Source organism: Rutilus rutilus, assembly GCF_951802725.1.
Source record: "Rutilus rutilus genome assembly, chromosome: 7".
NCBI lineage: Eukaryota > Metazoa > Chordata > Actinopteri > Cypriniformes > Leuciscidae > Rutilus > Rutilus rutilus.
Genome location: NC_140221.1, coordinates 35,521,496 through 35,537,712, shown reverse-complemented (window position 1 = coordinate 35,537,712; position 16,217 = coordinate 35,521,496). Strand labels below are relative to the sequence as shown.

At 37.6% G+C, this 16,217-nt stretch overlaps 1 protein-coding gene across 7 annotated transcripts in view; it reads left to right on the top strand.

The window, feature by feature from the left end:
• npas2 (neuronal PAS domain protein 2) overlaps window positions 1–14,411 on the top strand; it is a 58,384-nt gene extending 43,973 nt beyond the window's left edge. For 3 of the 7 annotated variants that reach the window (XM_084414808.1, XM_084414806.1, XM_084414812.1), the window contains 17 exons: window positions 154–243; window positions 1,890–2,013; window positions 2,558–2,671; window positions 4,444–4,562; window positions 4,674–4,756; window positions 5,936–6,042; window positions 6,252–6,399; window positions 7,741–7,822; window positions 7,920–8,046; window positions 8,135–8,238; window positions 9,500–9,571; window positions 10,004–10,162; window positions 11,095–11,238; window positions 11,322–11,512; window positions 12,958–13,053; window positions 13,234–13,444; window positions 13,563–14,411. In XM_084414808.1, coding sequence (XP_084270934.1) covers window positions 154–243; window positions 1,890–2,013; window positions 2,558–2,671; window positions 4,444–4,562; window positions 4,674–4,756; window positions 5,936–6,042; window positions 6,252–6,399; window positions 7,741–7,822; window positions 7,920–8,046; window positions 8,135–8,238; window positions 9,500–9,571; window positions 10,004–10,162; window positions 11,095–11,238; window positions 11,322–11,512; window positions 12,958–13,053; window positions 13,234–13,444; window positions 13,563–13,766 — 2,175 coding nt within the window. In that variant the 3' untranslated portion in view covers window positions 13,767–14,411. The remainder of the gene's footprint in view (window positions 1–153; window positions 244–1,889; window positions 2,014–2,557; window positions 2,672–4,443; window positions 4,563–4,673; window positions 4,757–5,935; window positions 6,043–6,251; window positions 6,400–7,740; window positions 7,823–7,919; window positions 8,047–8,134; window positions 8,239–9,499; window positions 9,572–10,003; window positions 10,163–11,094; window positions 11,239–11,321; window positions 11,513–12,957; window positions 13,054–13,233; window positions 13,445–13,562) is intronic. The other 4 variants (XM_084414807.1, XM_084414809.1, XM_084414810.1 and 1 more) reach the window with 2 other exon arrangements.
• Window positions 14,412–16,217: the final 1,806 nt, after the last annotated feature.

The following is a 16,217-nucleotide window of genomic DNA, read 5'->3' as shown; positions in this document are numbered from 1 at the left end:
GTCATTCACTGGATAATGACTGAATGATGACTCAATAATGACAGAATTTTTATTTTTGGATGAACTTTTTCTTAAATAACAGAGGGAAAACTGCCATCAGTATATTATGAGAATTTCTGCTGATTCAGAATGTAATTTTTTGTGTGATGGCAGGCTTTGGATGGTTTCCTAATAGCTCTTACCACAGATGGGAACATCATATATGTATCTGACAGTGTCTCGTCTCTCATTGGCCATCTGCCGGTAAGTGATGGGGTGGGGTCCAATGGGATTTAAAGAGAACTTGATTTGGATGAACTCATTACCTCTGAGAATAAAACCCTGTTTTATTATGACTAGTCAGGCCAACTCATGCTATTTTGCCTATGTTTTTCTAAACATAGTTAAGATAGCCCACACACAACAGGTTTTCTGTAAGCTGTTGACAACAGTCCTTAGGAAATGCTGCAGATTTTTATTAGACGTTCAGAACTGTATTTGTACAGTATCTGAAAATCATGAAATGTCAAGTGCTTTGGCTTATTGCCAGTCAAGTGGTTTAACTTATTACAGAAAAAAACAAACATTTCATAAACCTGAATCAATGCACCTCTCTTCTTAACTCCACAAATGTGTCAAAATCCATTCAGAGTGTGATCACATGCTACCAGTCTAATGAGATTTGCTTCTAAACTTTACTGTTAGTTCGGTTCCTGCTGTGTGTGGGTCACAAATGCGGTTTGATAATAGTGATGATGATTAGTTCCATCACTGTCAAATCCATAACCTTTGGCCTTATTAAGCAGAGAGGTGGGCTTAGCAGACTCTTGTTATTAAAGAATCAAACAAGCTGAACTCAGATGGCACTAAGGTCATGTGTGGCAATTATGAATCTACACAGATTGTGCTAATACTCTAAGGATTTTGTTGAGATGGTGCCAGTTCCTGTTACAGCAGAATGCTGGTTCAAGCAACAAGGCAGCTTTAGTATTATTTATATATTATTTTTATTATTATTTTGAATGTAGTTTTTCGTAATTGTATGTGCTTTTATTAGCTTTTCTTTTATGTTTCTATATAGCTTGAAGTTATTTTTATTTCAGGTTTAGTTTAAGTAATTTCACTTAAGCTTATTCATTTCAATTAGTTGCCATGGCAACATTTTCAAATTTTCATTTAAGTTTTAAAAATTACATTTTTCATCTAATATAAGATATATTTCAACTTTATTTCGAATTACCAAACATGTTTTTTTAATAGGTTTAGGGCCAGATTTACTTACAGCTTGCCCAGCACAAACCTTCTTTTGGCATTAAAAAGCGCAGTGAAAAATTAGCGCTGAAAAGGCGTTGACAGTTATTTTTGCGGTTGACCTTATTGCATATGCATTTGTAGGAGTTTTATGGGAGGAGAGTATTTCAATTAATCACACAACACGGTTTAACTATGGTTTTCACTGGTCAATTTACTGGTATTTGCACCATTATTTAACGGCAAAAAAAGCATCTTAAACCAGATGCTAATTTGCACTCCTCTTGGTAGATTGCTCTGGTCATTATGAAAATTATCCTGCTGCATCTGTGTTCTTTCATTTCCACTCCCATCTGCGCTTTTTTGGAATTGCACCCTCATGCTAATTTGCCCTGTTTAGTAAATCTGGCCCTCAGTATTAGTTAGCAATAACAACACTGCCACAAGCTGATGATGCTGTAGGACCTGTCTTTTGAATTTTCATGGAAAGCAAATTATTAGTACAATTAATAATAATAATGAATAATTATTCAAAATGAAATATCTTGTGAAATCATGTTATACATAAGTGCTTAGTATTGTGGGAAATGTAGTGCATTGTGTAGCACTGATGGAAGCGAGCTGGGAGTGACGTTGCTATGGATACTGCTGTGTCTCAGTCAGATATGGTGGACCAGAACATTTTGAACTTCCTGCCAGAGCGAGAGCACGGAGAGGTGTATAAACTTCTGTCATCACACATGCTCTCGACGGAGCCTTCTGCTGTGGACCTACTCAACAGCAGTGAGTGTATACGCACACACACACACACACAGACCATCACACACCTGAAAACACAAATGCAAAATGCTGTGAGAGCGTGCCGTCTTATTGCCTGGATGTAGTGTGCTCTATGATTACACTCAAGGCTAATTATAGAGGCTCTGCGTGTGCAGTGTTACACAGATTATCTGTTACAACACCCTAATAATCCCACATACAGCTCTTACCCTGACCCCAATCCCTGAGAGACACATACACACACACTAATACTGAGAGATACTGGTAGAAAAAACAGTCACTGTTGACTTTTTGATCTCATTCGATCACCAGAACCGCCTCCGTTTCACTGGTCACACTCGCTTGTGAACAAAACGAACACACACTCACACACTGTTGTATGGTCTACTCTGTCAGGTCATTGTACTCTATTTTAGGATAATCATCAAAGTCACACTTAGGCCACAGCCATAATAGAACATTAACCTTAACCTTGTGGGTTTGTCTGCTGTTACATCAGCTGCTAACAGTCTCTTTCCTCTCCCTGTGCACACTTTCTTTCTTTCAGATGAGACACACGTCGAGTTCTGCTGTCATTTAGCGAGGGGGAACGTTGACCCGAAAGAACCGCCCACATATGAATATGTCAAATTTGTTGGAGATTTCAAGTTTCATAATAATGGTGGGTTTTAATCATTTTTTTTACTAATCTCCCAGGCTACATGCAACACAAACAGAGACACTAATAATTGATGGATCTAGATGGATATTGTTATATTTCTGTTTATTACTTGATTTGAGAAGTCAACTTTAGCTGTGTTAGTAAGCAATTGGAGTGAGCATGCATGTGTTTCTTCCTGTGTATTTGGTTGAGGAAGAGATTTAATGAGGAGGATGATTTGCCTATGTTGGAACTATTTGTCTGTCTCCTGATTTACATGTAGAATGTCATTATGAGGTCAAATTTTTACTGAAAGGGAATGTGAAAATGAGAAGACAAGAAAACATTTAAGCCACGACCAGAACAATGCTCTGTGAACATTTTTAACTTTCTTGTTTAAGAAGTATAACAAAGTTCAAGTACAATATTACAACCACTACTTGAATATGAATAATAATATTTAAACATTTTTTGAATCAAGAATCAAGATTTGTATTCATCACATTCACACCTGTGGCCGGTTGCATAAACTGCTTAGACTAGTCTTACAAGTTAGTCATCTAAATTTTTTTTTCTTCAAGACTGGTCATGAATTTTAAAAGTCAGTTACATAAAAAGGTAGATTGGTCTAAATTAAATCTGAAAGGTAAGACTGATTACCCCTTACTAATTGCCAGTTGGTCAGACTAGTTCTTAAAGGGATACTCCACTTTTTTCGGAAATATGCTCATTTTACAACTCCCCCAGAGTTAAACAGTTGAGTTTTACCGTTTTAGAATCCATTCAGCCGAACTCCGGGTCTGACGGTACCACTTTTAGCATAGCTTAGCATAGATCATTGATTCTGATGAGTCCAGTAGCATTTCTTTCAAAATGACCAAAGAGTTTCAATATTTTTCCTATTTAAAACTTGACTCTTCAGTAGTTAAACCGTGTACTAAGATCGACGGAAAATGAAAAGTTGCGATTTTCTAAGCCTATATGACTAGGAACTACTCTCATTCCTGCGTAATAATCAAGGAACTGTGCGGCTGTACCATGGGTGCAGCAGGCGTAGTGATATGACGCAGCGCCTGAAAATAGGTCTAATAGGTTAGACAAACTTAGTCCCGGTCACGTTGGAAGAAGTTACCGAGCTGGGGACTATTTTCAGGTGCTGCGTCATATCATTACGCCTGCTGGACTCATGGTACAGCCGCACAGTTCCTTGATTATTACGCCGGAATGAGAGTAGTTCCTAGTCATATAGGCTTAGAAAATCGCAACTTTTCATTTTCCGTCGATCTTAGTACACGATGTAACTACAGAAGAGTCAAGTTTTAAATAGGAAAAATATTGAAACTCTTTGGTCATTTTGAAAGAAATGCTACTGGACTCATCAGAATCAATGATCTATGCTAAGCTATGCTAAAAGTGGTACCGTCAGACCCGGAGTTCGGCTGAATGGATTCTAAAACGGTAAAACTCAACTGTTTAACTCTGGGGGAGATGTAAAATGAGCTTATTTCCGAAAAAAGTGGAGTATCCCTTTAAAGCACAGGCTTAACATAGTGGCTATGGTTATGCAACTGTGTATAAATAGGCAGATATACATAATACAAATTATTATTAATAATAATACAAAATAGTAATTAAAAAAGTATAAAAACAGAAATAAAATTCATTCACTGCCATTCACTAGAAGTTGGTGTAATATACATAAAATATACCTTGTGCTAAGGTTAATACTTAATCTCTGAAATCTGGTCATTGTGGGTGTTTTTTAAACAGAACATTGTTTTTCTGTGTCGCAGTGCCTCTGTCTACATGTAACGGTTATGAGCTGGCGTTCCCGCGCACACTGCAGTCTTCACTAGAGGAGCAGATCTGTCTCATAGCCACAGTGAGACTCGTGACCCCTCAGTTTCTGAAGGTAACAGTGCACAGAATCGCATACGCACAAAATCAATATTACACACACTACTTGCATTCATCCTTACGTCAAAGGAAGGACAAACTTAGTGTGTGTGTGTGTGTGTTATAGGATATGTGCAACATGGAGGATGTGTGTGATGAATTCACATCAAGACACAGTCTGGAATGGAAATTTCTCTTCTTAGATCACAGGTGAGTCAAATGCCGCTCAATTATGCAAACGACTCTGATGTTGTGGTTCTGCATGGTCCGTTGTACTGCACTCCGTTATTTCGTAGGTTCATTCGTGACTCTTTCTGATTGTCATTTGCTTAATTCATTCATCAGTCATTGACCCACTTACATCTGCTAATTCAGACTTTCCGCTGTCCCACGCACGGCTGCGAGGGCCAGGGATGTCATCAGATGTCCGTGTGCTTGAATCTGTTCTCACACTCCTATTTTAAATGTGATGTTTTCAGCTGTGGCCATTCATAAATTTCAGGATAGAGATTATTTACTCAGGAGGCTTTTCTGACCCCCAGAGAGTTACATAACCGTGTGTGAGTACTGGATGTCCTGTTCCCCACAGAGCTATAATTGGACATTCGAGCTGTCTCGTCAAACTCTCTCTTTAAAGGGGAAGTGTGCAATTTCAGCATCAACAAAAATAATGTGGTTTTCAAACAGGTTTCCTAAACACTCCCTGCATTTTCTATTGGTCAGTCATGCAGATAGTCTCGTCTGCCCCCAAACTCACACAATTGGTTAAGCCAGTGTTTCTGTGGTCCAGATTGTCAAACAAACAGTGTTTTGAGACAGTGTGTTTACTTTGGGGAATTTATAAAACTTATAACACACACACAGCTGATTTACACTTTGATAATAATGAAAGATTTTTCTTGTGCACCAAATCAGCGTATCATCATGTGACACTGAAGACTGGAGTAATGATGCTGAAAATTCTGCTTTGCCATCACAGGAATACATTTAATTAAAAAAAATATATATATAAAAACAGAAAACCATTATATGAAATTGTAATATTTCACAATATTACTGTTTTACTGTAATTCGGATCAAATAAAAATCTTACTGACACTTCACTGTTAAGCTTACATGCCACTTTATTTACAAACACATACAAGACTCAGGCAGGCTATAAATAAGCTCTTGCTTATTTCAGTGGTTTCCATGGCGATGAGTGTTTGCAGGCTCATCTGAGCCCCCATGTTTCATTCCTTTAGCCTCTAGGGGAAATGCTCAGTCGTTTTTAATGGGTCTGAAAGGACATACGATTTGACGGCTTGTTTTGTAAATTGGGCCAATGCTTGGAATTGTGCATGTGCTGGTAGCAGATAGTATGTACTGAACGTGTGTGTGTGTTCGCAGGGCCTCTCCTATCATCGGGTACCTACCGTTTGAGGTTTTGGGGACCTCGGGGTACGACTACTACCATGTGGACGACCTGGAGCTGATTGCTCAGTGTCATAAACAATGTGAGTGTTATCTCAAAGTCTCTCTCTCGCGCTCTCTTCTAAAACTAGGTCAGTGTACTGGCTTGGAAATGTTGTGCTGTTTGTGTGAATCACAGAGGAGCTGAAAATGCTCCCACCAGGAAAGATGAAAGACCTTGTAAGAAGCTCTCAAATCTTTTTTAGAGACTACTGATCTTGAGAGTTTGTGTGCATGCATGTGTGTATTGCAGTGATGCAATTTGGGAAAGGAAAATCCTGTTACTATCGGTTCCTGACTAAAGGACAGCAGTGGATCTGGCTACAGACACACTATTACATCACATACCACCAGTGGAACTCCAAACCAGAGTTTATCGTCTGTACACACAACGTGGTCAGGTAAAACACACAAAACCATATTTCATACATGTATATTGGAAAGCAAAGCATTATTTATTGACCTCTCATGCACCTTAAGAAACCTAATAGCTTGTCTCGACTTGACGTGTCTTGATTATGTTCTATTTTTATTTATTCTTTATATATATCATTGGATTTAGTTCATTAAAATTTGTTGTTCTTTGTCATTTTAATGTTTGTCGGAATTGTAGTTTTTATATGCTGCAAACTGGATTGTGTCACAGAGAATTTCGTTGTCAATGGCAATAAAGAAGTCTAAGTCACACACTGGAAAGTACACACACTCAATTTTATATGCGTATAAACAAAAAAACTATTCACTCACACAAGCTTATTGGAGCATTTTAAAATATTTTAGGTTTAATAATATTTGTAACATGGATATGTGTTCAAATGCCTGTTCATAACTTCAAAAATAACCCCCCCAAATTAATATGATTATCAGCTCAATTAATTGAGTCTGTTTTACAGTGTCTATTATCTTTTAGCCTCAGTTTCCATCTAGTGGTTAGTTTGTGTTACTACAGGTTTGGCCTTCAAAAATGACCACCTATTCTCAAAAATGCACCACATCACAGGGTCATTTTACAGCAGTGGTTCTCAACCAGGGGCCCGGGGCCCACTTGGTGGTATCAAAAAACTTCCAAAGGGTCCTCAAGATGAGTTAAAATGTAAAAATAAGCAACTAAAAATCAAGTTATTTCTTATTTTTTTCTCTGAAGAACCAGTATTCCTACAGTCTTGGAAATCCTGGATATATGAGGAAGACTCATTTTGAAAGTGTGATTTCTACACCTGGAAAAGTCCTGTAAATTTTTTTATTTATTTTTATTTTTATTTTTATGAAACCTCTTAATTCATAAAATCTTATAACTCTATGGGCATTTTTGTAAAGAATAAACAGTTTTCTAGTAATGACAGGTTCTAGAATATTTTATTGGGTAGAAATTGTAAGTATATTTTATCCAGTAAATCACAAACAACTGAAAAAGGGGCCCTCAAAAATTGTTGTGGACAATGGGGAGTGATGATGTCTATACTGGATGCAGCGCAATGTGACACAACAAATTCCCGACAGTAAACTAAAGCCCTCTTCTATTTCTGACATACTTCAAGCGCTCACGCTACATTTGACAAGAAGAACAAATGGATTTGCAACGGTCGCGTCCAGCGTTGACAGCCTCAAGCTGTTGCAGCGCAGGTGTAAACACAGTGTTGGAGTCAAAAAAGTTGAGAACCACTGGTCTACAGCTTTTCACAGTGGATGTACAAGTTGAAAGAATGAAAAGTAAAAACAAAACACTTTGTCTCTCTCTAAAGTTATGCTGAAGTCCGAGCGGAGAGAAGGAGAGAGTTTGGATTGGAGGAAAGCTCATCTGATATGGCCACATCCTCAGTCAAGGTATTACTCACACACACACACACACACACACTGCTTTAGTGTTTGCATTCCTATGTGTTTATGTGAATAGTTATGCAAATGAGTTTTGTCTGTGTAGGGGCAGGAGGTGTTTTTGGACATGTGTCCTCCTTTGAAAAAAGCACGGGACAGAATCAACAGCGCTCGATCAGTGTCATCACAAAGCTCGAGAAAATCATCACACACAGCACTGTCCGACTCCGCATGTAAGTACAAAAACTTCTGCCCTTATGAGGTTTACATGTACATAAGAGGGTCATGTGAATGTAAGCCTGTGTGTGTCTGTGTCCATAGCGAACTCATCGGTGAGGTACACAGAAGCATGCACATCGTCACGGCAGTCTGCTTCCATTGGTCCTGAGAAGAACTCCAGCAGAATGCCACATAGTGGATCGAAGGTACAAACATGCACCTCACCATCATCTCCATTATCATCATTTATATGTGCAGTGATCTGGTGGAGATCTGCAGTGATCTTTTTAGGACTCAAGCACCAATGGTGCAAGGACCCTATCCGTTTATTGATTTATTTTTATTTTTATAAATCTTCTTGGCTGAGTCTCAGCAACAGTTTACAATTTCATAAATCAACAGGGTATGATATATAGACTAACTTTCATTTAAAGTCTTTAAAAACACTAGTAATTTAATTTAAGACTGTTTAGCCATTCTCAAAATGAATTGTCTATTTTTCATACTATACATTATCATGTTGTGATTTAATAAACATTTATTATAGTTTTTTTGTGTTTTATTTTTAATTAACTCAACAGACAGGTGTTTGCAGATAGAATTCAACAGGTGAGGGTGTGTAGATTAGACAGGCAGATGGATGATGACCTTAGATCTGTATCATAAGGTCATTAGTTTGTCTCATCAGATGTTTAATAACACATAAAAGTCCCCACCAATATCCAGGTGAGTTATGAAGGACTCAGACATGAGAAAAGCAGAATTCATCTAAGTGAACAACTGTAGCAAAAATGTAACCATTAAACAATACACATTATTGAATATTGTTAAAAACTACATACAACTGCAGCTCATACTCTGAAATGTATCGTAACACTAATCTTGGCAGTAACATATTTATAGTTTTAATTTTTGCCATTCAACATGGTTACATTGCTAATAGTTAACAGTACAATTTTGCAACATTCTTTCAAAATCCACCCCAAAACATGCATAAATGTCATAAGATCTATAACTAAGATCTCCCTAAAACCTCTGTACACTACTGTTTAAAAGTTTAGGGGTGGTAAGGTTTTTTTTTTTTTTTTACGGTTTTGAAAGAAGTCTCTTATACTCATCATTCATTTAATCTAAAACACAATAAAACAGTAATGTTATTACAATTTAAATGACTGTTTATTTTAAAAGCCATATTTTCAGCATCATTACTCCAGTCTTTAGTGTCACATGATCCTTCAGAAATCATTCAAATAATGCTCAAGAAACATTTCTTGTTGTTATTAATGATGAAACGGTATTTTTCTGTGATATTTTATTCAGAATACCGATATTTATTTGAAATATAAATCTTTTGTAAACATTTTGATCAAAAATCTTACTGACCCCTACTTTTTGTACAGTATTGTATGTGTTGTTATCACCCGTCGTTGTGTGTGTATCTGAACGTTTTGTGTCTGTTTGTTTTAGACCCTGATTCAGAGGCAGAGCTCCTCGGAGGCCACATCACTCTCTCCCTCCTGCAGTCAGCAGTCCACCATGGTCAGTACTCTCTCTCTTTCCCCTCTGTTCCTTCCTACTGTCTGTCTTCCCCTCCATGTTCAAGTATGTTGTTTTAATCTTAGAATAGAAAGATTGTTAACATTTTACCAACGACTGTGTAACGGTGCCAAATCTAGATCCTTGTTCCCTGCAGAAATTTTATTTGTTAGAAATTCTGCCCATTGCAGATCACAATGGCAACAACAACAAAACAAAACAAAAAACTCTGAACCAATTTGTTTTAGATTCTAAAATAGCTTTTCAAAATGTTATGGAATAATGTAGTCAGTTAAGTCTTCATTCGGCTTAGTGGAAACAGCAGCTGGTTTTGAGAGAAGTTCACAGTTTTGAAAAGGTGGAAAAGGGGTTATATGTTGCTGCTCTTGAGTCTTTTTGTGTGTTCTCAATGTTCTTTGTGCATGTGGGTTGCAGACACAATCTCTGTACGGATTCCAGCAGCCTCAGTTAGGCGTCATGCATCAGCTGAAAGAGCAGCTAGAGGAGCGGACACGCATCCTACAGGCCGACATCAAGACACAACAACAAGAGCTGCACGACATTAAAGAGAAACTACAGCTCGCCAACCTAGAGGTGCGCACACATAATCATAAACTTGCAGTATTATATTTATTTGTGCAAATTTGGGTCAGATAAAATACATAAAAAATAGAAAATGTGATGTAAAAAGAGGAAGAAATACACTACTGATTTTTTGGTTCTATTAGTCAACGTTAGTTAATGCATTAACTAAAATTAAATAATCTTTGTTAATATTAGTTAATAACAGCTGGTCATTGTTAGTTCATGTCAGCTCAGTTCCATTAATAGTAATAATATTAACAGATTTGAATAACGTTTTAGTAAATGTTGAAATGAACATTAACTAAGATTAATAGATGCTTTAGAATTATTTTTCCTTGTTAACTAAAGTAGTTAACTAATGTTAACAAACGGAACCTTATTGTAAAGTGTTACAGATTTTTTTCTGTTTTTGAAAGTAAAAGTATTATTGTGAAAATAATTTTATTATTATTATATAATAACTGTTCTCTATTTTAATATATTGTAAAATGTAATTTATTTCTGAGGTGGCAAAGTTGTATTTTCAGCATCATTCCTCCAGTCTTCAGTGTCACATGATCTTTCAGAAATCATTCTAATATGCTGATTTGGTGCTCAAGAAACATTTCTTATTATTATCAATGTTGAAAACAGTTTTGCTGCTTAATATTTTTGTGATTCTTTTATAAATAGAAAGTTCAAAAGAACAATTTATTTTGAAATCATACAAATGTCTTCACTGTTACTTTTGATCAGTTTAATGCACCCTTATTTTTATTTTTTAAACTTGCTGACCACAAACATTTGAAAAGTAGTGTACAGTAGATATACAATATTCCTTTTCTGTAGAAAAAAAATGCTACTGTATTCAGAGACTAAGTTATTGTATTGTAAGTCTTTATTTATTATTAGAACTAAAGTGGTCTGATTCTGAACAGTGTGTTTGGATCGCTGTCTTGCAGATGTTTCTCCAGCAGCCGATACAGGGAGAGTTTGCCGGTTCTGGTTCACAGTCGCAACACAACACACACCCCAAATCTCAACACTGTGCTTCACATTCATCACACACACTGCTCAGAGAACAGCCCAGTAGCTCATCTGCTCAGGTACACTTCACACAACACACACATTACTCACTCACAGACTTGTGACACACACACTGATGGTTGTCTTGTGTTTATGTGTTTAGGGGCAGCAGAGACTGGTTCAGACTGGACACATGCAGGTCGTCAGTGTTCCAATGCAGACACACACCAGTCTTACCACACCCTTTTACAGCAACCCAATGATGTTCTCCCCCAACCACGGACACAGAACCCAACACGACACACACCGCCAAAGAAACACACACACCGACTACACCCAGGATGGACAGCTACGGTAACAACACACCTTAACACACAGAAAAACACAGTTTACTCTGGCTGAAGTACATTGTAAAGGCTTGTTCGTATCAAGACGACTGTTCAGTTTGAAAATTTAGTGTGATAAACATTTTAATTTGAATAAACGTCTGTTCAGACAGACATGAACAATCACATGCTGTTAATCCAACAATTTTTTTATTGCGTTTTTTTTTTTTTTTACAGAGAGTTGTTCTAATCTGTTTTCCATTGCACCGCAAGTAAAACGTATATAATAAAACTATAGTGAATAGCAGAGAAAGAACCTTGGAACTCTTGCACTCATTCAACCCGTCTGCCATTGTTTATGCGTTGGTCTGAACAGACAAATCGTATATGGAAATCAGACCAAATCTTTGTTCAAACATTGGAGTTGCTTCTTGTCTTTTATAATATTCCAGCTGTAATACCTATCAATTCAGATGGATCAAATTAGGTAGACATTTATATTCTGGAAATGATGTTCTGGAGATCAGAAGAAAAACCTTTAGGCTAAAACCTGATCTCTGATTGAAAAGGCAGTTTTAAAGGGGTTATGACATGGAATTTTTTTTTTTTTTTTTTTTTTTTATGTTCCTTGAGGTTCACTTATAAAGTTAATAAAGTTTTTTGCACAAAACAACAAATATATATGTGGGAAATTATTATTTTTCCTGACCCTCTTTCTGTAATGATCCGTTTTAAAGGGCGGCTCCTTTAAGACTGTAAACGGCCACTGTTATGATGGGCTAACTCAACAGTATCAACACCCACTCAATATTACACTTGAGTAAGTGTTTTGAAAACATTATCCATATAAAACCGTCATTTACACATGAATGAAATCATTTACTTACAGTTTGCGATGCAGCTGCTGTCAGATCCAATACAGCTGGCTGCTTCATTCAACTTAAGTTTATTTGCAAACTCTCCATTACACTGTGCCTTATTCACAAAACAAAATGCTCTGAACAAACATGCAATCCTCTGATGCGATCCGGTATGCCGGAGCACAAGTGCGTGGAGCACATCAGAAACTGAATGTGCATCTGCACACTTTATCCAGTATAGAGGGCATCAGTGCTTTTGACGCAACACACATATGTCACGAGATCAAGGCAAACTTGATTTCTCGTGTCATGACCCCTTTAATGATATTTTAATAATTGGAATAACCATTATTTTAATAACCAAATAATAAATAACCATTATTTATCTGTTTCTTAATAAATAATAGATTATAGTAGATCCATGATACAGTAGTAACAATCTAATTCAGTGATGACTGTACAGGGGACAACAGAATGAGAGGTGATTTCTGATTGGTAGAGTGAGGGAGCTTCCTTGATTGGCTGATTTTGGTTATATCACAGAATGTGTGATTGTAACAAGACATGTTCCCTGATCTGATCAGTAATATAATACAGGGTGTTTTCGGATTAGTAGGATGCTGCTAAACCAGCCAATGCAGACGCTTGTATCAGACAGCAATGGGGGGGCTCAGTCTTCCCAGTGCAGCTCAACTATTCAACAAACCAAGTAAGTGTGTGTGGGATTGATGGCCCCATTCAAAATGAAAGTAAAGTCATAGACCGGTTGTTGGGCTGAATTTGGAAGAACATAGTAGTATACAGTACTACGTTTACCATTTCTGCCATAATAGAAATAGTATGAGGAGTATACTATTCTGAATTCACCAATATTGTTTGTGTGTTACAGATATCCTCTGGACCAGCAGATGATGGCTCCTTCCTTCCCTGTGCAGCAGGTGAATTGTAACGCTGTGCTTGTCCCGTCCCCCGTCTTCACCTCACCAATCATGATCCCCCATAATAGTTTCATCACCCATCAGGCCACACCTACCTACACGCCTCACCCGGTGGCTGCCCCGCATGGCTTACCTCTACAGCAACCTCAGCAGTTCTTTCAGGTAGACAAATTTGGATTTACAGATCTTCTCAGTCATCAACTGTATCATATCATCGTGAATCATGTTTTGTGATTCATAAACATTCTGGTAACATTCTGTCTCTCTTTCTCTCTTGAAGATGCAGCCTCAGGGTCTGATTCACAGCACTCCCACTCAGGCCTTATTCCACACCCCTGGCATTCCACAGCAAAGCATTGTGGGATACGTACAGCCACAACAGCAGCATCAACAGCAGCAGCAGCAGCAGCAGCAGCAGCAACAGCAGCAGCATCACTCCCAGTCCAGCAACCTGTCGGACTACAGAAACATGCTCCAACGGTAGCCCCGCCCCCCGGGAGAAGACAAGAGGTTGCCAGGAAAGCGCGTTGAGCATTTAGCTCTGAAAGGCATGATGGGAAGGGACTCTCTCGGCTCAGAGGAAGGCTCGGTCCCGAGCCAAACCAAATCGAGAAAGCCAAAGTCCCTTAAAGTCCCCATGACAGCAAATGATGGTGATAACGCCACGAGGCCCAAGGGCTCTGCCTGGCCCGGACTGCACGCAGAGGATGCTGGGATATGTAGGAGGAGCCCACATGAGGCGTGACCCATCTGTTATTCACGGAGACGGGTCACAGAACAGTCGAGCAGATGCTCCGATTGATAGAAAAGGGACAGAAAGCCGGAAGGGTTTTGGCACTGTAATGTTACAGCCAGCTGACGTTATCTGGACTTTTTAACATACAAACACACACAAACAAGACAAAATCAAGTAATGCCTTGACAGAGCTTAAACTCAATGCAGAGTCGGCTGAGTGTGCTGTCACATGTTCTGTTCTCAAACGCATACTAAAATACTAGCTAAAAGAGAAATGGCCCCACCAAAAAGAAGAAAAATACATGGTCATGAACTGCTTTTCACACATCATATTTCATATGTGTATGCTGATGAGAGGAGCTGAGCACAGTTCAGTGAAGTCCCAAACATTTCAAAAATGCATAAATTTGGCTGCCTATTATCATGTGCAGAGCAAGTTCAGTCCCCTCCTGCTGTAACGTTAATGCTAACGTAAGAAACTTGAATCACGTTGTATATTTCAAATATTTAAGAACAATTTAAAAGTTCAGACTAGGGCAGAATTTTCCTACTGTTGAGGTCAACTCAATCCCTGTTACTCTCTTTTTTTTTCTTTTTTTTTCTGGATCCACTTTACTGTACATATAGTTCATCCACATAATGTGTTCTGGATGGTCATATTTCAGTGCGTTTATTTCGGTTTTCATATTTAGGCTAGCATCTAGACATAACTCCTCAAGAGAAGCATGTTTGCTGATTCTTTGATTTCTCAGATGTTAATGTGGTCCGCATGTCCACAGCATAACTCCACTGATTTGATGTCAATATAAACAGATGAGCTAATATTTAGTTTCAGTATTACACAGGGATGAAGCTCTGTCTAATTTATGCTTCGTAGAAGAGGGACTTTGTGATCGTTTTACGGTGGTGGGCGGAAGTGCAGCAGTTTAACTGTGATTAACAAATATAGATAAAATAAGACAATGATTTAAGACAATCATAATTGTCAGGCCTGCAGAAATGGAAATGTTCTCATCTGCCTGTGTCACTTGGGCTTTGTGTTTCACAAATATTAGTAAAAAACATACACTTAGTTTCTTTCTTTTTATTTTATTTATTTTTTTAATAATTTTCAGGGAGATAGTGTAGACCAGAGGTGCCCAAAGATTTTACAACAAAAAATCAAACTTGATTGAGGGCCGAAAGTAAAAGTTGCATTATATCTTTAATTTCTAAGTGTTTAACCTTGGTTCCCCTCATTTGTGATTTCATAATATCGAAATATAACACTGTAATCTGCAGTAAAAAAAAAATGTAATGATATTTTAGTTCTTTTTTTAAAACACCAGTTTACATTTAAAAAAAATTAACAACAAAATAACACCGAAAAGAATCTGGAACATTTAAGAAACTAATTGAACATTTTGAATGAATCCACAAATAAATTGTTTAATAATATCTAAATTATGATCCGCGAAAATGACTAAAAACGTTGTATTATGCATGCCAGGCCAGTAGTTGGCGATGTCTTATTGTAAAGAAACACTACACACTTATAGACTGAACATGTCATTTTTCACCCCTATAGTTGTACATGCTTCTCATTGTAGGTGTAGTTTTCACTCTTGTTCTCAGTCAGATAGGACAGAGAATGGATGTGCCAAACTGCTCATAAGGGTTGCGTTAAAGCATTCTGAATCTTGACTCGTTGATGCAAATACTGTAAGTTCAGAGAAATTAAAAGAATTATGCTAATATGCTATCTAGAATACCGGCACACGTCTACTTAAATGGCATGTTTTTTTCCTAGACTATATTTCCCCCTCATGGCAAGTCAAAGGTCATCACGGGCCAACTTTGGTTTGGGCATCTCTGGTGTAGACACACACATGTCAGGCAAAGGGCAAAATCATTTCAGGTGTTCTGGAATGTTGTGAACACTCACAGGCACACAAAATCTGACAATCGGAAAATCTCAATCCATTTCTTTTGTGCGGAGACTTCAAGCTGTGCTTTTCTCTGTCCTGTCTCATGTTGCACATTAAAGACTGGTGCTGATTATTTTATTTTTTTTAAACTAAGAAAATTCCATTCAAGAAAGTCTAAGATCGTGTGCCCTCCTACCTGTTGTTAGATGCGAATCGAAAAAACAAGAATGTGTGTAATTTATACTTATAATTTAGTTTTTTAGTCAGGTATGTTTTCTTGTATTAGCAAGAA